This window comes from Phallusia mammillata, chromosome 4, assembly GCF_965637545.1.
Source record: "Phallusia mammillata chromosome 4, kaPhaMamm4.hap1.1, whole genome shotgun sequence".
NCBI classification, from domain to species: Eukaryota; Metazoa; Chordata; class Ascidiacea; order Phlebobranchia; family Ascidiidae; genus Phallusia; species Phallusia mammillata.
The window spans coordinates 13,948,770-13,972,774 of record NC_137255.1 but is presented as its reverse complement, the minus strand read 5'-3'; the positions used below and the strand labels follow the sequence as shown (position 1 = coordinate 13,972,774).

General features: G+C 37.0%; 2 protein-coding genes across 2 annotated transcripts; both read right to left on the bottom strand.

Moving 5' to 3' along the window:
- Positions 1 to 677: 677 nt before the first annotated feature.
- LOC145222226 (uncharacterized) lies at positions 678 to 7,901 on the bottom strand. Its single transcript, XM_080088294.1, has 15 exons — positions 7,637 to 7,901; positions 7,387 to 7,569; positions 7,233 to 7,316; positions 7,078 to 7,164; positions 6,665 to 6,924; positions 6,379 to 6,556; positions 5,990 to 6,191; positions 5,857 to 5,925; positions 4,892 to 5,727; positions 4,628 to 4,811; positions 4,086 to 4,205; positions 3,758 to 3,979; positions 3,172 to 3,388; positions 2,573 to 2,745; positions 678 to 2,429 (listed from the first exon to the last, which is right to left on the bottom strand). Exons 1-15 carry the CDS (start codon positions 7,786 to 7,788, stop codon positions 891 to 893), a joined length of 4,506 nt encoding a protein of 1,501 aa, XP_079944420.1. The 5' UTR covers positions 7,789 to 7,901; the 3' UTR covers positions 678 to 890.
- A 1,241-nt stretch (positions 7,902 to 9,142) lies between these two features.
- LOC145222228 (suppressor of fused homolog) lies at positions 9,143 to 16,746 on the bottom strand. Its single transcript, XM_080088297.1, has 12 exons — positions 16,444 to 16,746; positions 15,635 to 15,875; positions 15,211 to 15,345; positions 14,990 to 15,126; positions 14,673 to 14,815; positions 14,532 to 14,617; positions 14,351 to 14,423; positions 13,896 to 14,037; positions 13,140 to 13,215; positions 12,719 to 12,912; positions 12,277 to 12,407; positions 9,143 to 9,868 (listed from the first exon to the last, which is right to left on the bottom strand). Exons 2-12 carry the CDS (start codon positions 15,808 to 15,810, stop codon positions 9,764 to 9,766), a joined length of 1,398 nt encoding a protein of 465 aa, XP_079944423.1. The 5' UTR covers positions 15,811 to 15,875; positions 16,444 to 16,746; the 3' UTR covers positions 9,143 to 9,763.
- Between the last annotated feature and the right edge of the window lie 7,259 nt (positions 16,747 to 24,005).

Sequence of the window (24,005 nt, the reverse complement as noted above, 5' to 3'; positions counted from 1 at the left end):
GCTTTGTTGACAATTAACAACAGGTCAGTAGGGCACACAACATCCGCCGGTGGCTTTCGATCAGCAAATGGCAAAAACTTGTTCACATCACGTGGTGTAAGCACGCAATCACTTTTCAGGACGTTTCTTGACACATTGCCCCGCAAATTTTCGCCCCAGCCGTAAACAAGTCACCGGAACAATCGCTGTTCTTCCGCGAAGTGTTTCTCCAAATCCGACGTGTATATTCGTCCCGTAATGTTCGGCGACTAGTAAACATACTCATCAACACATATGGTGAGGACTTTATATAACCCTATGATTAACATTTGTGCGTCCTATATTTTATTCTTCAGTTTCTTTATGTTCTATGGAGATGAAACCTTTGTTATTTGTTCTCTTCAAATGCAGTAAGAATGCGAACTATACAGCATACTATAACATGTATAGTTGATTCGGCCTTACTGTAAATTAGCAAGGAAGTCATTAATCGATTTGTGGTCCATAACAAATTTGGCGTCAACAAGCGAGATTTGAAGTTCCTTGTTTCGATTTAGTTTGTTTCTAACGTGTGTTGAGTGTCATATTCCGATGAAGCAAATAGTCGCAAACGTACGTTAATGCGATAGTGGCGACTTAACGCGAATAACTCAGATAAGTACTTTCCGTGATACGTATCTCAAAGTTTTTCACAAATCTTAAAAAGGCAAATGTTTAATGTCACCTTTAAACGTTTAACAGAAGACACGTGAACACAACGCGTTCGGTGAAACAATGATCGTACTCCACAATAGAAGTGGCATTTAAAGTAGTTGACCTTGCACAAAAAACTTTGCGTCCACAAATTTCCTAAAAAAAGTCAAACAAACAGACGCGTGGACTAAAATATCAAATATCGTTGTGTGCAAATATTAGGCCTGGCCCTGGCCTTGTGAGTACGGGGAGAATACATAACGCTGGGGTTGTTGAGATGTGGAAGGCAGGGATGGAGGCGGCTGGTAACTAGTAACATTGACGGCTGGGCGGGCTTGAGATGAAACGAGCAAAACAGGTCGAGTCTGGACCGGGATTGCCATAGCTTGTGGTGCAACAGTCGGTACAATATGAACAGGTTGTACGACAGGCACTGGAGCAACCAGCGTAGGCAAAACACGCAGTTGGTGAGTGGGTTGCGACGGAACATTCGTTGCTGAAGCGGGAATAGCCAACGCGGAAGCGGCCACAACTGATGTCTGTTGTATTGGCTTGTATGCTTGTGGCTGCTGATTGCCTGATGGGGGTTCGGCCTGGCAACGAACAAGCGAGGGCTGTGGCATAACTGTCATGGCATTACCCGTCGCTACACTGCTTCCTATTTGGGTGACTCTTGTTCCAACCACTGACACAGGTTTGCTTGCTATAACAGAACCTGTGCAAACCGGCTGATAGCCTGTGGAAGACTGCTGTGAGACTAGTGGTCTGGCAATGTTTAAAACGCGAGGGTTGACCTTGACGACAAACTTGCCCAAGCTTCCGACACCAGTAGGGCTTGCCCGGTAGTTCGATGTATGAGAGGCTGTGGTTTGTTGCCTTGCTTGATTTGATAAAACCAGGTTGATAAACTGTCCAGATGGTTTGGTCAGAGCACTTGAGAGGTTAGTGGTCGTATTATTGTTGGCCGGTGGGTCACTTATGGATTGATGGACAAACTTCACAGACACAGGGTTAGTTTTTGCAACGGACTGCACACAAACTGCAGGCGCTTTACTTGTATCCGGTGCTTGGGAAGCAGAAGACGCACTGATCGTGGTGTCATTGTCATTGACATTTATACCGGGTTCAGATGTTGTCATGTCCATTTGCTGCTTCTTAGGTGTTGGCTTCCTTAGTATGGAGGCCAATGCACGCTTGCGGTTACCGGTAAGTGATATATAAGGTACTTTGTTTTCAGCGTTCTGCGTTTTATTGCGGCTGAAGCCTGAAGTAAGGTCATCGAAGCTGGCAGCAGGTTTTGTATCGTTGTCAACGCGCACAATAGGCGCAATACGGCCGTCGGTAAACCTTAGAGCCGGACACACTTTTCCGTTCTGCAGGCGTATAATCACGTTTTCTACAGTCTCGTTGTCTTGCACGCGATAAGCCGGTGAATCTGCCAGCAACGACGGTTTCTTTGACGGGGACCAAGTGGTCTCCCCGACAATTTCGACACACTCTTCTTGGGCAGCATTTTCTTTACGTTCTTTCTTCTGTTGCAAGCGGGTTTTCTGACGTTGAGCTTGAAGAGTCAATCGCCGCTTTCTGTCCTCCTGCTCTCTGGTCGCCTTTCGTTGTTGCCTTGCAACGGCGTCTTTGGCCAGTATTCGATCTACAACCTCGGTAATTTCAACTTGGTCATGACGTATTAGAGGCATTAAGCTGGGGCCGCATGACTGGTGGTGCTTTAATGCGAGGTAAAGAACTTTTCTGAACACCTGTTAACATATCCGGTGTAAAAATTTGGTAACTGAGAGCATCTCATTTACGATAACTGCCAATATAACCAAGTAGCTTTATTTTATGGAAATATTTACAGAAACACTATCCACCATAGTTACATAGTTTCCTAACATCTCACCTTATTTTCACGTTTACTTCGCTGACGAGTTCGTCTTTCGTTCAGCGCCATAGCGCCACCATCCGGATCGTCATCCTGTCGTTCGCGTGTTATTATTCGCTTCAGTGCAGGGACGTTATGGGACAAAACGTCCTCCAACTCATCAAGCGCAGCCGGCAAAAGACGTTTCCGGCCTGTTGAAATATTGCAACGCGATTGCCAATGCAGTAGATGGTGATCACAGGAAAACAGGTGGTACAAGCTTATATTGTGGTCAAAAATTGGCTACTCCTGTCATATTAACCTACATGTTTGGCAGAAAAAACGTTTACCTATATTCTTTGAATCGAAGTAATTGCGTCATTAATATTTCATTGATAAAAAAGAAGTGTTCCTGCATTTTATCCTAATAAGGTTACTTAAAATTTATGGTAGGTCAAGCTGATAAAGCATTAAAATTGTAGGAAGAGATTCGAAACTGACAGTTTTTCCAATAAAATTAGTAACAACTTTTATGGTTTGGGTCATTTCCAGAAGCATAAATGGACCAAAACAAATTTAAAGTTTAAAAGTAATGTGAAAACACATTGAACTGTAATCTGCTCTACTAACATGCATACCTTCATCAAACTCATCATACATAAATGAACTTGGAAGAGCTGATAACATTTCATCGTCAGAAGATTCACAAACATAATCTTCATCTTCCTCATATCTCTTTGGTTTTCGCTTTGATCTTCTTAGTTCCCTATCACTTTCAGAGTCACTCTCTTCCAAATACAAAGGATTGGGAGTTCCAGATCGAGTGGAAGAATTTTCAATTGAAATAAGAGCACTCTGAAAATTTTCTGTGTTAATAATGTCTCCCCAAGTTAACACCAATATATTCGTAAAGTTGTCTGTTGATAACAATAAGTTTTTTATGTTGTCAATTTTGAGGTACAAAATAAGTAAATTTCGTCTAAATATCTGGACATGCAATAAAACTAGTTCATAGATTAAAACATCAACCGCAGAAATATTGAAAGTCAAGATCTAGACTTGCAAATAAGCAAACACATTTTGGTTTTCAATAGTTAGCAAATAGGCACAGTGCTACGTTTTGAGCCAGCCACTACAGACAATCAATTATATACACACTGTCTTCTTTAAATTAACTATTAGTCTATAGTTTTCACAAAACCAATGAAATAACCACATGTTTACTTTGTTGGAAATTTCTTCTTCCCATGGGTCTCCTCTGCTATCAACAGCATTGAATGCATTTCCAGTTGTTGCTTTATGTATTATCTCATCATGTTCCTTCTTTAATCGAATCTTAGCATCAAATTTTGCCTTTTCAAGTCTTGTCTCCCATGGTAGGAGCTCGTCAAGCAACCACCGTAGCCTTTCCAAAAGTGTTGTCACATTTTTTGTGATAATTGAAGGCTACAAAACACACAGTTATTAAAACATTAGATTTCATTGTCTGTTGATTACCACAGAACTATCATAAATGGTGAACTTGTTTCAAAGTGCATATATCCTGACTTACCTTCTTCACTTTAATAGCTTTTGAGCGCTCCTCCTCTATGGTGGATATTAAAGTACTTAATGCATTGATACTGTCACACACCATTTCGAAATCAACAGTGCCAAACTCACACACTGGTTCCTGGAAAAATAAACACAAATAGTTGTATTGAGTGCGTAACAAAACCACATTTTATATGAAACACACATCTAACCAGTAATTTGTGGTCTGGAATAAACACACAATGTTAGTCCAAATGATAGGCATGTTCAAACTTATAGTAGGTTAGTGTGAGATTTATTAAGTATCTGATTGAAAATGCAAAAAATGAATCCAAACAGAAATTGAAATTTTTAACATTTATAAGATTTTTTTTGTACTTTAATAACCAAGAAAGTCGGGTGCTATTTGCTACAGCATATGATGCAAAAAGTGTCCACATATGTGCACAAATAAGTTATTCCACAGTGATAAACTTGTTATATTAGAAAGTAATAGAAAAAAGAGTATCTGAGCACTGATGGTAAATAATATAATATGGTCGGCCTTTAGTCCTAGCTAACCTCAATAGGAATAGGTTTTCGATATTTTTTTGCAGGTTTTCTTCCACGTTTTTTTGGTGTTACAGCAACTTTAGGTTTCTTCTCTTCTTCAACTTCCCTCTCTATCATCATTTTGCTGTAATTAACAGAAGCACGCTTTCTTGAACTGCGACGAATTCCTTCAGAGAAATCAGGTATGGAGTTTCTGCAACAAAGCAAACATACATGCGCATAAGTTGGTGTTGTAGGGCCTAACATAAAATCCATAGTTGTACATTGACTTACAGTTTTTTTCTTCCACGTTTCTTTGGTGTTTTTGGAGAATATTCCTTATCAATTGATTGCTCGTCAGCACCACTCTCACAAATTTCATCTTGGGTAGTGTTTAAGGAGCTAGCAACTGATATTTCACCAACATCATCAAAGTTTGTTAAGATTTCTTCTTCTTTCTTGATATCCATTGGTGAAGAAACGATCTCACTATCGTCATTTTCATTGTCCTCATTCCTTACAGCAGCTTTATTTTCACTAGTAGGATCATTTTCAACAAAGACATTGGCTATGTCATTGTTAGGATCTGTAATAAGTTTTACATCGTCCAGGGATGGTTTGGTAACTGTGTCCTTTTCTTCACAGCTCTGTACATTACTTTCATCAGGCAAAACAGTTTTTTCTTCACCCAGCATGGTCAGTTCTGAGTCTTCTTGTTTAATTTCATCATCCACTGATTCAGAACCAGTAGTAACTAACTCAGAAAGATTGCTTGTCAAATTTTCTGCATTTTTTTCATCTGTAAGAGAGGACCTATCAGGTATTTCATTCAGAGTTGATTTATCTTCCAACATTTCTGAATTCAGCACTTCAGGAGCAGAAGTGTCCAAGTTCTCTTTTGGAGGTATATCCATATCCAACAAATTTATGGGAACTGGGGATGTTTTATCTACTGGGTTGTCAAGGGAAATAGCAGCACTTTGGTCTAGAATTTCTGGTACAGGGCAGTCTACTGGTGTAAAATCACCATATTTACGTTGTCTGTATATCCGCACATCATCACCACAAAATTGAGGAAAATATATGTACAAATTTCCTTCCACATCTTCACCCAGATCCATTGGACGTAACTAAAACATAACACAATGAACACAAGGGAAATGGTAATCAGCAGATTGCTGGTGTCAGACAGATCACACAAAACAATACACAGCTTTTAAACTGTACACAAAAATCTTCCATTACCATAATTTTCTGACCTGTTCTGAAGGCAAATTGGCAATATTGTTTTGAACACTTTGAGTAGAAGTCTGATTGTCACACAGTGCCTATGAAAATGTTTGAATTAAACATATTGTCAGTCAGTGAATGAAATAACCAGTTTAAACATACCTTTATTATTTGCGCTTTCTGATAGTATGAAAGCTCAAGAAATGTTTTTCTGTCCTCAGATTCAAAAGGATTCTTCCAGTGCAACGCTTCAAAGAATTCCACACTAAGACAAAGTTTATCCGCAGCAACAACAAATGACAGATGCTTCCTGACAACTTCAAACCATTTGTTGATCTTTAGCTTTAGACGATTGTTCCATACACTATCACACACCAAAATACAATTTACAGTTAAAGGTATTTTTGGTCTTACTACCTACAGGTTAAGACACTGTGCATCTGTTGTCTAATTAAAGTGTTTCCAAACAAAAATTTACGAGAAAAACTACGGACAGCGTGTTTTTAAATTGTCAAAACTTATAAATGAAATTCATTCATTTTAAACCTTACTTGAACGACATTGGCTGGCGTTGGCTTATCAAGTTTCGTTCATAGTATGTGCTGAGAAAAGATGTCATGACTTTTGCGAGGTATAAAGAGTCACTAGGGATGAGCAAGCCCATTTCAAGGCAGTACATACTAAGTTCTGGTAACTTTAGAAGTCCTTCATTTAGATGGAAGAATAAACCTATAAAAACATAAAGATGCTTTGGAATCAAAACTGACAACAGCATGTATAGAGAGATAAAAGTAACAAGGTCTGAACAAAACTACACAAATGTGCATCTGTATCTACCTATTTCTGGTAAAACTGAGCAAGTTTTTATGGTGTTCAAGTTTTCTGGAGTTTCGAGTCCATTGACAAAAACAGCTGCAACTTGCTGATACAAAGCTTGTTGCTGTTTTCGCTCCCGGTAGCTTGCCTGCTTTTCATCTTCAGCCATTACTGCCTCTTCACATCGAACAAAATCATAGACTAGATGAGGTTGGTTATCAAAGTCATTGGCGTTAAAATAGTCACTATTTCCATTAGAAAGTCCATTGCCTTTGGTACTCCTGAAGAACAATATTATGAAAGTGCAAACAGATTAAAATAGAATAAATAACAGCATTGTCATATGCTTTTTATGTTTTTTTTACATTGAATGCAATCTGTAAATAAGATGTTTCACACAAATTTATGCTTTAAAATAAAATAGGCGAGTTTACCTTGAATTTTCAGATGTAAAATTTTCCAATTTTGTTGCAAATCGACCATTAGATGTTTTTGCGACAGTTACACTGTCTTGAATAACTCTATAAAAAAGACAAAACCGATATTTTTCTGTTAAACAGAAAAATTTTGTAGCATTTAAGAAAAATACCTGCTAAGCAATGCCAACTTGCTTTCAAAAAACATTTCCAAGCGCTTTGCCTTTTTTGATATTGGATGATCTGTTGTGTTGTACCTAAAAAAACGGAATGTTTATAAAAGTCAATTACTTCCAAATCGCTACAATAAGAATGAATAATTTGCACCTGTAGCAGTTTTCAACCATCAGTCTAAAGTCTCTGGCAATATCAGAGAGTGAATTATAATGATCCTGATCAATATTTTCCAAAATTTTGTTCAACCACATCGGTTCTTTAATCTTGAGCTCATAATCCCAAAGTCCCAAACCTTCAGTATCGACTGGTTCCATAAAAGGCCAACATATGGTTCTGTAAATTAAAATTTCGAAGAGCCATTAAAAACAGCACAACCAGATGTTGCTTTATGTTTTTTTACTTGTTTTGTTTAATAATTTCATTTATTATCCTGAGTCCAGTGGAAACTTCATGAGATTTCGTCTTAGACATATCTTCAGTCTCACTGTCGCACTCTTTGACATCTTTTTCAACATTTTCCACAAAATGCTGGTTTGAGTTTTCATCATCCATAACAATGTAGTTTTTCCAACAGCATACCAACAAATGTTGGACTTTATAAATTATAGTTCTAAATATTTATACTTGTTCTGCTACCTAAAATACGGTACAAGTCATTTAAAAATAAACTCTGTAATGTTTTTAAAACTATATTTTTATTTCTCGTAAATTGACGCAAAATGCACAATGCGTGTTAAATTTATAATATATATAAACAGATTATTGTTACAAAATTTCTACAAATTAGATGTAAACAAGTTGGTATTTAAAAAAAGGTATACAATTTTAATAAAAAGTTCACAGCAATAATGCTATTTCAAGAAATAAAATCTAGACATAAATAGTAAAATGCGAACTCCACAAAATACCGGCAAACAACAACAAACCATTTTTAAGCCGCAGGTAACAACTAACAACCGAACCGAGCTTATTTCACAAATTAAAAAACGTGCTTATTTTAGCTTCAGAAAAAAACATTGTTTGTTTACATAAACTGTAGCGCCTCATCAAAACAAAAAGTAAACGTTTTAGAGTATATAAGTTTAAAATAAGAACAAAACAATAAGGCATATATTTTGCCCCGCTTCCACTGCGAAGCATTGATGCATGTCTTTGTTTCACAACGACTGGATATCTGCCGCCGCCGATCAACAAAAATCTTGCACATTGCGCTGATACAGAATCACATTTGAATGTTCGACCAACAGAATCACTTTAGTTGGTAATTCAAACATTGTTCATTACCTTGGCCGATTTTAGGTACTGGCGGGGTAATTGGAAACGTGTAGGGTATAATAAAAACAACGCAGTGGCATATTCTACAAACTGCAGGCTACACATTCTTTTAATGCATTGTTCAAATAGTCACCCCTCTGGTCCCCTAAACATGACCCGTTTAAGGGGTCCAGAGGGGTGACTCCAACTCGAAACCACCACGAACCATCCTGCTAACATGTAAAGTTGCAGGGAAAAAGGAAAGTGAATCCAAAATCTGAAAGTGATAAAGTAACAGATTGAACCCTAATCCGCATGCATCCTGGGTGAGCATTCCCCAAATCAGTGATACACATTACTTTAAGCTCAAAGGTTTGTTATGTTGCAGTTACACTCGGGCACAGATAGCATAGTTTTCGCATATTGAGGACACACAATTGTCTTGCAGCGGCGCTTCTCTAAAATAGGCAATCTTCTATTCAAACCTTGCGATTCCCTGGATTTATTTTGTTAAAATGCGAAAATCTGCAATGCTCAGGCTTCAAATGTAAATTAATTCAGTCAGTCTAATATCTACCGTTTATAGGGGTGGTACTGGAGTAGCCAGTTACAAGTCACTGCCCTAGCAATTCTTGTAATATGACGTCACATATATGAACTGTAACAATACCTTAGTCACAGAAGTTTTTATTCTTCAAGACTGACATGTCCCCACTCTTTCACTAACAAAATTTTCAAAAACGGACGTGTAACAAAGTTAAAATGTAAAAAAAGAAAGCACTTTGCGATTCCATGTCGAATCATAAAACTTGTTTTGGTTTAGTTCTAATCATTTTGCGATATCACAGAATTTAGTAGAACACCAGGTCTAAAACATTGCGATGCTTGGTACCGAATACGAGGCGCATTCCTACACAACTCGGGTATGTGGATAAAGTAATATCTTCTGACAACACAAAGATTTATTACAGCAACAGACAATTGACTCGAAAAATGTACTTTCAAAGCAAAGAAAAAACAGTGAGTCGTAAAAAAGAAAAATGCGACGAATGCACCGGGACAACCGTGTCCCAAGGTTATACTTAATTTTGCAAAATCAAGAATCAACTTTTGATAAAACCCCTGTAGTGCAGTACATAAGGAAACGTAGCGTGCATATAAAGTGCTTGAAGCGCGTTGTAAACTACTAAGCGTGAATCGACTCCGGTAGCGTGAGGACAGAGAGAAGACAGATTGGTCTGGAATTGCAAAGCAGCGTCCAATAGAGGATTGATCAAGGAGGAAAATGCATTGGAAGCAATGCGTCAAATACAGCATCTGGATGAACTGTGATTTCCAGCTTTTCTTCAAGCCATTTGTATTCCTTGGGTAATTGTACCTGAAAGTAAAATTTTAGTTTTTCATCTTTTGCCTTTTGTAAGTTTATTACGCATTTAAAATATCTTCCTGTTTTTAACAACATTGTTTCGCAAGGCAAGTAAGCTAAAGGAATTTCTAATTTTTGTTTTTTAAAAACAACCGTTTAGTAATAATAATTTCATGCGCAGGAGACTGAAGGACGGGTGAAGTTAGGACCAATAACGGAAATTTACAAACCCCGCTTTTTTGCTGGCCCCACCTTGGCAGGGCATTGTGAGCACTTAACGCTTTCCTACCGTAACGTAAACACCACATCACGGTGGCGAGTTCAGAAGCTTTGTTTCTAGTATTTAAACAAGCAAAATGTCAAATAAAAAAAAAACAGTTTTTGCCAAGGTCACTCGATGGTTATGATACTTTGTACGCGAGTCAAAGAAACTGATGGAATAAACTATTTGACGCTTTGGCCTATAATTCTTTAATACCTTCTTCAAATTTAAAGCGATTATTTTGCTGACCAAAAATTTAGTGCTTAAACTGCTTGCAGCGCCCTATGCGCAACAGAAAGAAATTGGCGTAACTGATAGTTTAAGGTGAGATCTTGTGCATTTACATTGTTTACTCATCCGTAACTGACCAGCACACGCACGTGATTTATGTGACAGTGGGGGCAATCAATCAAATTATAAGTGTCGAAGCTCTGGCCCCAGATACAGCTTTAAGCCTCTGAGTGGGCTAATGCAGTTCATATCTTCATACAACATGAAAACGCGTACAATGTCTATAGCAGGTTGGCATGAAGGGTGGATAAGGGCATTACAATAAAAAATCGACGAATAGACGGTTTGTAGTCGCTACATTATAAACTAGGAAGGTAGAATTACCGATAAGGCGTCCATTCTCATAGACACTAAACATGTTAAATAAAGTTTCGTATTAACAGATTACAATGGAAACTTGAAAACTAATTTCGTGACAAATGTATACTGCAAGCAAAAACACATGGAACTGCTAAATCAGTGTTTCTTAACCTTTTTTGCGCTTGTACCCTTTGAGCTTTCATAAAATTTTCTCGTACCCCCTGTCTAAAATGGCCGACGGAAGTAAATAAAATTGTAGCAATAGTAATTAAACTCAGTGTATTTATAACTTGGGTGTTGAATGCATGCATGAAAACAGTATTATTTTAAGTAGTACAAAAATAACCCGTTGTAGATACTGTATTTAACAAAGTAACTTGTTACGCATTCTTCACAAATATAGCATATAGTTTCACCCTGCATGTCGTACCCCCTGCTTTGATGCTTCGTACCCCCAAGGGGTACACGTACCCCCGGTTAAGAACCCCTGTGCTAAATCGTAAGGGTTTAAACGAGGAGGAATACGATTGTTTTTTGTTTTTTTCATTTTCTGATTTGTACCAAGACTACTTAAGGCATAAAACAGGTAATCTTTACCTAGTTTACCATTTGGCACCATTTAAATATTGACCAAACATTAAAAAGGTCTCTACATTTATATTTTTATCGTCAATGGATATAATTGATTTCCATATGCTTGGGAGCTTGTACACGTAAGCCGAACTAAAACCGCATTGGGCAACTGAAATAGGTTTGACAGACGTGTGCAATTTGAAATAAGACCAGCTTGTTTGATCGTTGACTAATTCAATGACCTCACAAAGTATTTGACCTTTTTCATCATGGGTTGGTGGCAAAGTATTCCAGTGCGTTTACACCAAAATGCGCACACTCTCTCTAGTCAGCAATTTGCTGCGACATCACATCGCCACGGGGCTAAACGGTTCAATTACGAGCACGCCTTATTTCGCGCAACCCGAAACGCACAGAAAGCTGTGACGTCACAGGTGTCGTTGCTATTTCCAACAACTTTCTATTTGCTGCCGTGTTATGCGGTGGGAAACAAAAACACATTGAAAGGGCGATACTAAATGTTTTGTCTGTCGCTCAAATTCTTGAACTTTAACGGGACAAATGCAACAAAGTCGCGTCGGAAACAACCAAAGCGCTATTCGCTGTACAAAGCGCATTGAATTTCGTTTTCAAACGATAGTAGATTTCGACAATTTTTAGATAAAAAAGGTGGCGATATTAAGCCTTTTTTCTTCTAAACTTATCGATCGAATACATTTTTACGAGTTTTTTTTACAAAAAGAATTGAATGAAAAATGATTGAGCGAGTAAAGCAATTTCGTAACTATAAAAAAATCAACGAAGGCGTCTCCACTAATATGGTATTCGGTAAGCAACAAATTCATAATTAGTTCAGATGTTTGACATTCCAAAGTGTGAACACATACTATAATCTACCTTGTGATATCGTGTAAGGTGTAGCAAATTACATCGCACAAGGTGCAAAGGGCTTGCACAATATAATCCGGCACTTAAATACCGCTGTGGCACTTACCGATTCGATTGTAGATAATTCCTCAAGCTTGTGGATTAACTTTCTTGCCAAATGTTCGCTGATTAAAACTTGAAGCCATGAACCTCTTGCGGCGTACGGATTTCGTTCATTGACAAATGCACCTTCAACTCCTACATAAAACAGCAATGCAATCTGTTCGTTACACTTAGCGACATAAAATTTGTTTCGGGCGTTTGAGTGGAAAAGCGTCACATATCTCAATAAAGATAGCAAAAATTTCTTCTTAGTCAAGCAAACTGGGAGTTATTTAACAAAATATGACGATACAGTAAAAGTGAAAAGTTAAATATTGAACATTATAAAAAGCGCATGTTTCGTATCATAAATTAAATTTGAGTTTGTTGTCAGTAACGGTCAAAAAATTGAATTTTTAACCTTGCACTGGATTGGGGAGCAAACCAACCAATAAAAACAATTTTACCTGTCGCTACAAACGTGATTGCCGTGTCCCCATTCACACTTTTAAACGTGAAATGTCGACCGTGTAATATTCTACCCTTGCAAGCCAGGGAAAGGAGTGAGGCGGCTTCTGGGTTGAACTTCAAGTGGACAGCCTCGAGATTTTGGGTGTAAATGAAATCGTGACTTCCTTCGTTGTCCTGCTGGTGTCGTTCGCTGCATAAGTGTATATATAAGTAATATGTATTCAAACATCGTCGCCATTGTTTGGCAATAAGTTTTAATTGTTGCTTTTCCAAACCAGTCGAATTTTGACAAAATCATAAATGTTCAAAAGATACTGAACCTCAAACAATGAAGTAAACACACAAATCACATTGCGATGGCATAAAAATTGCTTGACGAACACAGACAAGTTTTTTTTTAATTCACTCAATACTTACAGTTCACTGGCGGCGATTCTTTGCGTTTTCGCTTTTACCAGCCCTTCAAGGAAAGCGTCTTTGATTTGGTTTGAAACTAAACAAAACGAAACAGAAAAAATATATTACTCGTCTAAAACATTCACCAGCGACAAGCGTTATCAAAAAACTCATATTTTTTATTTTCTTCAAATCAATAGTTTTTCAATTTAATACTTTATTACTAATAAAAAGTGAGTCGATATGCTTCAATATCTTAAAACCATACGTTTCTATTGCGACAATATTAACTTGCGAGTAGAATTCTGAATTAAAAAAAAACATTTTATATATCCATGCAACAAAACTTTTTATTACACAACGTATCGTTCAACGTAAAGGTTATTTAGATATATTTTAGCCCATTTTCATACTATTGTGATAACACAGCGTCTGTTCTGCAAACATTGCAGCCTCGCTAAAAAAGTACAGAACAATTCAGTTTTTGTGTTGAAAAAAGTGACAGACTGTGTCACTGTGATGTTGTTTATGAGTTCTGTTGTTAATCAGTCGACTAGATTATTTGCGGGAGTTAACCAAATCATACAACGCTAGTAAGTCGGGTATTTTAAACATGTAAATTTATAAAATCAGACCCTTTGTGATTTTACCTCCGATGTATCGAATCAATTATCTGCATGGTTTTTTTTTCTGTTCTGTTCAGAAAATCCCTACCAGAATAGCTGGTTTAATCGCGCACGCTTTGAAGTAAGTAGGTTAATTTGGAAAAATACGAACCTTCTTGTGACAAAACCGGAGGGCGATGAATGTCGTCGTTTCCAGCGTAAATAGCGGATTCCGACGAATCAAGCCAGGTACATTTTGCACTCACGCCACTTAAGTTTGATCCACTAAATTGAATTCCTTCATCCACCTTGTCCTGAGTAATGATAAGATTTTGTTTGTATTGTAAACGTGATTGATAAGTTTTGTGTTGGATATTCAGATTGGCAGATGGCGTTTTGTTTTCGGTGTGTAAAAAAATACTAAGGGACATGTTTCATAAAATTGTAAGACTGTAAGAGCTAAACAAAAATCTATTTCAATGAACTATTTTGTACAAATTTAATACAATACATTTGAGAATTAGCTTTAAATAAAACAGTTTTTTTGTTTTGTGCTGAAATTTCTAACATACGTTTTTTGACATTTTAAGTTTCTTCTAACAAGTTTTTGACATTTTAAGTTTTTACCTGCAGGGATGGATGAAGATCAAAAATTGTTTCCCCTCTTCTCATGTCTGTGACAAGCCAGGGACCACCAGCACTTTATTGTAAAGCAAAAATTTAGGCTTACATAACACTTCCACGATACAAATTTGTATGTATTTTTTTCATAAAATGAGCTTCATTGATTCTATTTTGTGTTACTTACAGGGGAATTGACTTAAACAGCTCCATAACCCCAGGCCCATTCCACTGTTGGGCAGCTTTCAGTTCTTCAGAGCAAACACCAACAACCTGTAATAAATCACTAATTAATTTCAAACATTTCAGATGTTTTTATGATGCCTACCTGTATGAAGGAAATGAAGCCAGTAGGAGTGTTTATCATTGAAAGCTGTGGGTCATCTGTCATTAACATATGTTGTAGTCTTGAGTCACTGTTATCAAGAGGTGCATGCCAAGAGACATGATCACCACTGTATAATGCATTTTCTGAAATTTTTTAAAACACATTTTATGAAAGTGGTACTAACAATACCAGCCTAAAATTAATGAAATTTCCTAATCAGTTGAGAACTGCTTTTTACCACTTTATAGCAATAAAATCTGATAAAATCGTGGTTTATTGATATAATCTTTAAAAGTGACATTTGTTTATTAATGGACCTGACTGGAAGACATATCGTGCCAAGGCCTGAAGCAATTCAGCGGGCCATGTGGGTGGTCCAGTGTCAGTAGATTCCTTTTTCAACCTCATGGTTAACTCAAATCCAAACCCGCTGGGTCCGCTACTGTTCCCAGTCCTGTAGATAAAAGCCATGTTATTTTGACACTTTCCACACACAAAAGAACGCATTCAGGCACAGAGGCAAAAACTTATTCCTTACGGATGAACTCTCCCATCGCCATGTAAATCCGAGAATCCAAAGGTAATGTAATGCCAGTGTTCTGGTATGTTTCTGTCTGGATCTCCCTTGTTATAGTACATAGACACATAATCCAGTGGATCAGGGCCACCCAGCCTGCATTGTAAATAATTTATACAGTGGATATTTACAACAGCAAGTAACAAAGAATAACATTGCTGAAATAGCAAAGTGGAAAACCTAAAAATTAAAAGCTCCTTTCATCTATGCTAACTGATGCAAAAATTGACCAATAAATTTGATTAATGAGTTTAACAGTGCAGTACTACACATGTTGCTTCAAATACACAAAACAATTTGAACTCAAACTTCCAACTTTTAAAATGGTACAGATATATACACATTTCCAAAAAAAAGAAGCACTTTAAAATGCAATTTTTCGTACCAGTATTTGATCACAGCAGTAACTTGAAGCGGATTTTGTTGGTCTTGGTACACCTGTCGACATGCTTGATATATTGCACTTAAACCAGGTGGGGGATTTGGTGGTACCATGCTGTTAGTGCTGTTTGGTAACCTTGGTGTTTTTGAATTTACCTGGGAAACAAATACTCCAGCCATGGACTAAGGACTTAAAATGGCCCAAGTTTGTTCAATCATGCAGTTTTCCATTGTATACAATTGTTCTGTAAAGCGAAGTATTAATTGTAATTGTAACATAGTAACTACAAATATCAACAACTAAATTATATTGCAAAAAATCAATACTTTGCCGAAGATGCACTACAAATAGCATTTTGCTAACCCCGCAAACTCATTTTTACAATCATTAAATACAGATTGTTTGGCCAAACATTGTCAAACTACAATTGTATCGAGTTATAAAATTATTTGAAAATAATTAAAAATTTTACATTTAGATATGTGTTACAATAAATGTACAAGGTATAGTTGCTCGCCCCGCATATAAAATCGTACATAACATGAAACAATGGAACTGTAATTCTACTTTCAACCATAAGAACAATTTACCGTTAAACTTAGTTATGCCTTAATGGCACATTGACATTTGACACAGAAAAGGAGAATTTTAACATATAAAACAATCTTTACTGACACACTTAGTCAATGGCAACTGATATACCTTTCTAACTGAACAGTAAATTGAATTTATGTTGTCTTCAAATTAACAAAAACTATATTATTTGATATAATACCTAATGTACATAATACTTGATGTATCTTTTGCCTAACCTGCTTGAACGCAACTTGAAAGCATCCGCCAGTCTGTTCAACTGTGTTGTCTGAGTGCCTGAGCAGGCTTTTGGGAGACCACCCAAGACGAGCCGACCGCAGAAGAAAGGCTGTGTTATGCGTCGATTCGCACGAAACGTGGGCTTAGTTACAAATAAATCCAGCGCCGCGCACACATTTGTTTACTTTTTACAGGCAGCTCAAAACGAGATTAAAGACAGGAGGAAACTTTTTTTCGCGCACTTCACGCCCCGATTCATTTGCGCAGTCCAGCCCGAAATTGTGAAGTGCTGGTCGACAAACCTGCCCATTGAAAAAGTCGCGATGTGTAGGTGCGGCTGGGTTTGGGATTTCGAAAAAAGAAGCCTTTCACATACCTTTTCTGTTGCTTCGTAAATATTTTTGCTTTTATAATACAATATGCCACTCTTACTTTGAATTGTACCAAAGCAATTTGAATAGGAACCGTGTGAATAAAAGCAATAAATATGACGAATGAACTCAGAAGCCGTCTACGCTACACGTCTCCAGACAAGACGACGCCAATAGACCACCCACAGCAAAGGGAGGGCGTTTGTTAATTTGCCGGCACCCTACAATGCGTTTTAACCGTCGATTAATTAATCGTCTTGTTTTGTTCAATGAACTGAATCAATGCTTGTAGCAACAAGCGTTGCGAACTGTGAAGCGAGAATTGCGTATTTTTTAGTATTGATCCTGCTCTTGCATGAGGATATCGACATGCATTGAACATGCAACACCCACTGTCATACAAAACCGAATTATATATTAGTGGTATAAAGACTAGCCTACCGGTAATTTGAATACGTTGGGATATAGACTAGGGCTAGGCTATAAAAGCAATATGTCACTATAAAATACCGCTTTGTGGTGAAACACTGGCATTCAACTAAGACTAAAGGAACACAAAGAATTCTCAGTCAGAGGATGCCCAACGTCAAGTTTGAAAAGGGGAATTTAGAAGTTCTATGAAATTCAACTGAAAATTATTGTATAAAAAACAGAAGCACACCCTTACAAATTAACATTCCGAAAGTCCATGGGATCTACTGGCCCAGTTTTTCAGCCAACATCTCCGTGCTGTTGATGGGGAACTGCTGGGTCTGCTGAGCCCCGGTATCGGTATGCGTTGAGTCAAATGCATGTAAGCCCCGTTGAGCGATCGTTGCTAAAAGCCATAAACAGAACAGATTAAGATAAGTTGAAGGCAAAGAAATTTCACTTTTTGGTTTTAGGGTTTTCAGCTATGCCCAAGTGTAAACTAACATGATAAAAGCAAGGCATAGGCTACACAGCTAATAGAAAGGGTTGTCATACCGTCCTTTTTAAGACTTGTCTTTGTGTTGATAGACGACGCCGAAAAAATATGATTGTTATTATTACTAAAAAACGTCCTTCGTCCTTATTTTGTTTTTGGTTTCAACAACGTCAATTATAATTTTAATTCTAGATCAGTGGTGGAAAACTAGGCGTTAATAGCGCTCCTCTTGGGGTATATGTAATGTGAAAGGGGCGCTAGAGAACAAATGGGCAAATTTGTCAGTTCAAGTGAAATACAGCATCACATGCGTTTCGTAACATTGAATATTTTTAACATAAAAACCGGTTATGTTAAACTGTTACCAGCGTATCAGCCTCGCCATCTTTTAAAATATTATTTTGATTTGAAAAATCAGTAACGACATTACAACGCCAAGAATACGCATCAAAGAAAACCACTTCGCAATTACGGCCTATACGTGACGTAACGAAAAACGCCCTGTATTGGTTAAAAAAGGCCCATATGCGAAATAAATTACATTTTGAAAAAATTCTTACCGGCATGATATAAAATTCGAAACGACGTGCATTTGCGATGTAACATCTAAATTAGTGGTTTTCAAACTGGGTTACATCGATTTCATAAGAACCGCGAAGTATTTCTACAATCTCATGCAATATCCGATCTTGCGACTGTATGAGCAAAAATTGGACAGACAATTGTGGGTTTTTTGAGAAAAGAGCTGGTGCTCCACTGATCGAAAAGCTGGTGCTCCACTGATCGAGAATCACTGATCTAAATGATTTAAAGCAAAGGTTATGAGTTTCGTCCTCGGAGCGTCCTGGATTAAAATCCGGCAATAAAATTATTCTTTTATTTCTTTTCTTTTGCGTTGCTTTTCATTTATTAATAATCTCGTTTAAAAGTGTCAAACAATTAAAAACATGTACTCACTTTAGTGTATGGATAGCCCTGCTTAAAGTGTCCAGCAGATGGCTATACACTTAAATACTAAACCAACGCTTCATCCAGCGGATTGTATAACTAACAAGTTTTCTTTCAGTCGATGTATGCTGTATATATAGCCTCATAAAATACCAGTTTTGTTCAAAATCTTGTAATTCCGATGAGATTTTTTTCATCACAGGTCAATAAAGCTAGATCGTTGCGAGCGCATGATGAGTATAGCAAAGAGCAGCGGGATACAAAATCTATTGTGGAAAAGGAGACGGCATGTTCCACGTTATTGAAGGCCAATTTGTGTTGTGGACAATTTTTTGTTTCTTCCAGTTCGCGGGCATACGGGTAGTTGCAACCACGATGTGTGTCAAGTGGGACCCAAGTCGTCTTAATTTGGTTGGTACGAAACTTAACATTCGGAAGTTATTGCCGAAGAAATTTAGCTATACTAACAGAATAATCTGTGGCTTCAAAAACACTTCATTTCGAAATTGAGGAAGGAAAACCCATCAGTTTTGATGCCAAGCAATCAGTGCATTCAATAATAGGTAAAATAATAAGTGTAAAAAATTCAATAACATTCAATAATAGGTAAAATTATAAGTGTAAAAAACTAACGAGGCCGATACGGTCCGTTAAAGTTCACAGACGATTCTATAAGCCAAATTAAAGGCAGTACCATGTGAAATTTAACCGTACATGCAAAGTGAGACAGATTTTTTTACGTATCCTTGCTTGCTGCAATCACTTCCTGGTTTTTATATCTGATCGTGACATATGGTGAATTAATTTTGTTGCTGTGTAATTAATAAACCTTGTTCTTCGTATCGCACAATCACTTTCGGTTTCGTCCTAAATGTATCAATTGTTGTATCAATACTAGCTGTACCAGCTATGACGCCGAGTACACGGTGGCCCTCGGCCGTTTGAAGGTTTTTTGAACTTTTTTTTTAGCTGTATCGTAAGTCTGTATAGGTGATAAAGAAAGATTTTGCTTTTGAACAAACTATATTTTTATATTATTACAGCAACACCGTCTTTAAAAGTATAATTGCTTATGAAGCAGATTTTTCTAAAGTTGCTTTCAAAAGTTGATGCGGTAGACCCATTTCAATGTAGCATGAACGTTGCAAATATAAATGTTATTACATGAATATTACATATAAAAACAGTTTAATAATCTCACGTTGGATACCGCATTGATTCGATTGTAAGTCGCATTTAAAGGTGTTATAATATAAGCTGTAATACTGTAAAAATCTGTGTTGAACGGAATGGTAACAGTTTTTGTGTTCCACTTTATTCAAATCAAGTTTTATCACGAAAAAGATTTGTCGCAAGAAAAGGTAATGATTCTATTGTCAACGCCCCGAGATAACATGTTTTGCTAAGTAGGGGGAAAGCGCAGGTTAAAGGAATAATGAAACTGCAACTTTTCATCATCCCGTTTTGGTTTGCAATTTTCCAAGTCGCAAATTCCAAGGATGATAACGGTCATAACAACTTCACAGACGACAATTATTACGGCAACCGGACGACAACGAGTGCTGCTGATAAAGCCGTATTCGCGTCCTCGTCAGGAGTAAATACCTTAATTATCGGACTTTCTGTTATTGGAGTAGTGGTGCTCGGATTAGTAGTATCTGTTTATGTGCTATGCAAGAAATTCAACAAGTCTATGCGACACCAACGACTAAATGATATGTACATATAATTTGTTTCAACCGGCCTCGTTTTAAGTATTTTGCTTGATAAACTCTATAGGCTACACTTTCTGTCACATTGATATGCGTTTAGCTATATTCTATTTATTATATTTCTCTCTGCTACAGTACCGCATAAAATACCACGTGCATCGTTAAAACTGAATTAAGCAAAGTACATGATATATCATACATATGTAAAGTCATACAAAACATACTCCAAAGTATTTAAAATAAATTTTGTCGTTATTTGTACCGCAGGGGATTGCATAGTAAATACGCAAAACCCGCTTTCTACAGTTTACCGTAAACTTTACCTCATGAAAACGGTATCTTTATTGTAAATATTTTTTTACTGTTTGGCGTTTCGCTACTTTCAATTTCACGAGACAGTAAAAAGACATTGATGCAGTCCTTGTAGTAAACATTCAAACTGAGGTAACTCAAATACTTTAAATAGCGTTTGGTTCATCTATACATTAACTGTCAATTTATGAACTGCGCAGCGTTTTTGGTAGCGATTGCGACATATTTGTGCAAACTTTGCAATAGTTGTTTACCAAAATAGCTCGTTTTTGTGTAGCACCAAATCCAACTGCATTGACAAATCATGTTCGAACTTTGTAATATTTCCTGTCACAGTTAATTACGATGCAGATGCGACTTTGTGATCTGGTGTTTGCGAGCTTTAACCGTATGTTTTGTCCTGTGCTGTGATTGGACGCTGCTTTGTGTGGGAATTGTGCAAGAGCCAATCGCAAGAGCACATATGTACGATTTAACGCTTTTATCCGGGGTATATATAAAACCGCACTCGTTCATTTCGCTCTCTTCCTTCTTTCTGGTCATTCTGTTTGACTTGTGCTCGCTTATATCAGCGTGTCACTTTCTTTCGCCAAGAAGTAATAAACGGCCGAACCGAAGTGCAAGACACCTATGTGGAGTTTCCAGGACTCTGTCCTGACAAGCCCAGGAGCTTGGGAGATTAAGGACGGTGGTATACCTCTTTAATTTGTAGTGACGCGGTTATAACCTTGAGACTCATTATCCACCATTAACATAAAACCGAACACTATACAAGGCTACCTATCATTGTAAGTCAAAGTGTAAAGTCGTCCACCGTTTATTTACAATATTGATTTTACCACTATACAATATACAATATTGGTTTTATCACTGCGTTTGAGCCAATATATACTTCGTGCTATCAGTATCGCCATCTTTGGTGTTAAGAACCATTATGCTAGGCGGTGAACCTTTATCCTAATAAAGACGCCTAGAATGTAACGAAAGTCGAGTGAGATATTTCACTTGCTAGTTGAGCAAGAGAAAAGTTTGGCAACAGCAGTTAGAACTTTTTGCATATTTTACATATTCAGTATCTTATTGTTTTACGACTTGTACACAACTTCATTTCGATGCACAGTTTACTTCTTATGTTTATTTTTTGTCCCTTCCAAAGCCATGTTCATTTTTCCCTTTCCATCAGCGTTTGTTATAGCATAACATCAGCAGGAAGCGGAGTTTAGGATTTATAGAAATTTCTATTTATTCGTCTGCTTATAGGTTGTAAGTTTTAAGAAAATAAAAGCTTTCTAAAGACTAGCTCTACAGGTTTATCAGTGTTGGGGTGAGGGTTTTTAGTTAAAATAACTTACATATTCTGATCTTAGATACCTTTGGGCTAGTTTGGCTTAGTGCGGGTTAAACGAGCTATGTCTGTTTGTGATTTTATGCATCGACATTGAAATTGTACAGCATTAAATTATTGTTTTAGAATGCGCGTGACTCATCGGCATCTTCATAAATTAATGTAGGTGGAGCTACTAACCTCTAAATCAGGTCTGCCGAACAATTAGCTAATTTTCGATAGGTTTCGATAATTTAGTTCCTAATGTAAAATATTTCAAAAAACATACTTTCCTACCCACCCATCGCCACCTATCGAAAATCCATCGCCACCAAAATGTGTAGCTGATGAGTTGTGGCAGTGGTTCTCAAACTTTTTTTTGTTGCAACGCCTCTGGAAAAGTTTTCTGGTCTTGCGACGCACCAGCATATAAATGTTAATGAGGAAACTTATTATTAAAGTTGTGTTTATTGATAAGGTACCTGCAGCTAACAAGGCCCATTAAAAAACTATTGCGTATAACTGAAAAACCATTTAACCGTTCCAGGCCAAATTCGGCATGATTGTTGCAGAGGTTGATATTAAACATCCATTAAATTTTGAGGGCGTTTGCAAGTTTTGTTTTTGTAGGATAACAGTTTAAAAAAAATTAAAACTTGGGCCTTAATACAAACCTATGCTGTTAATAAAGCCCAACATTTTCATGTTTTTAAAAATAGTCTAGAAACCAATCAGACTCATTTATACTTTGCTTCGGTCAAATAAAAGTTCAAACAAGCAACGTTATTAACTTATATTACACATATACTGTTAACTAAGACTTATAACTGTTAATCTGAAGGTACTAAAAAAGAATAAACGACCCCTTGACGTTTGATAACCAAAAATACTAAACGAAAGATTACTTCCACAAACATCTTATTCGGACATTTTATCTACCTAAGAAAGCAAAAAAGCAAATTTTGTGAATATCAGTCGCTTTTACTATAAAAGAGACTTGAGAAAATAACAAATTATCGTTGGGCCTTATTGCAAGCAATGCCTGATAAACAAAACCGTAATAAAATTTATTTGAAGTAATTCTTTTTTCCAGATCGGATAGCCTAATGCTCCAATTAAACTAAAATGACCCCATTTATAATATAGCTTAATAAGTTTTCATTTCGACAACACAACCTTTTCATTTTTGCTATCAATTTTAACAAAAAATAATAAAAAGTTGAAAATAAACCCTTCTTAATTTGGATTGGTCATGATAACAATTACATATAACTTGCAGATCCAAAACTTTGTAAATCATTTTAAGTACATATATATTTTAAAATTACATCAAAACGGAAGCATTTTTTCTGGCACATAAAAAAATATTAGCAGTGGGCCTTATTACCTTCCGGGCCTATATACCTTCAGGTACCTTACAACCACAATAAAACACGAAACGGAACTATTCTGCGACGCCCTTGGAAAATTGAAACGGCGCACAGTTTGAGAACTACTGAGTTATGGCGTTAGGTAATTTTTTTAATAATGTAGAGGTAAATGCACAACAATGGCAGTTGGTACCTTAATATTGGTGGAAAATGTACTAACACCATAACTCAACAAAAACGGTATAACAGCACGCACCAAAAAATAATGTTACTCTCTGAGCTTTGTATACAACCCGGTTAAAAACCACTGTTCTGAAGTTTCGGTAAAAGTTGTGTTTGTTTGTTTCGCCAGATTGTACCCTGTAAAAGTAAAACTTAATTTCTCTACATTAGAACCCTGCTATTTAGCTCAAAAATCACTTGTTTAGGTATAGCAGGGATGGCCAAACTGCGACTCATTGAACCTTCGATTGCGGCTCTTTAAAGTGGAACATGCATTTCCCCATCTTGCCGAGTTGTTTAACCCGATGATAAAACAATGTATTCTATCCCGTATTAACAATAGGCTGCCTGTTTGTCTTAACCAATGTGCATTCCAAAAACCAACCGAAAAGAAC

Coding starts and splice junctions, on each gene's coding strand:
- LOC145222226 (XM_080088294.1), bottom strand. CDS start 7,788: ATGGATGATGAAAACTCAAACCAGCATTTTGTGGAAAATGTTGAAAAA. Junction 6,557..6,664: donor CTCAGTTTTACCAGAAATAG/GTAGATACAGAT, acceptor ATGTTTTTATAG/GTTTATTCTTCCATCTAAAT. Junction 2,430..2,572: donor GAAGTAAACGTGAAAATAAG/GTGAGATGTTAG, acceptor ATATGTTAACAG/GTGTTCAGAAAAGTTCTTTA.
- LOC145222228 (XM_080088297.1), bottom strand. CDS start 15,810: ATGGCTGGAGTATTTGTTTCCCAGGTAAATTCAAAAACACCAAGGTTA. Junction 15,346..15,634: donor ACTGCTGTGATCAAATACTG/GTACGAAAAATT, acceptor TTTACAATGCAG/GCTGGGTGGCCCTGATCCAC. Junction 14,424..14,531: donor CTGTTTAAGTCAATTCCCCT/GTAAGTAACACA, acceptor TTTACAATAAAG/TGCTGGTGGTCCCTGGCTTG.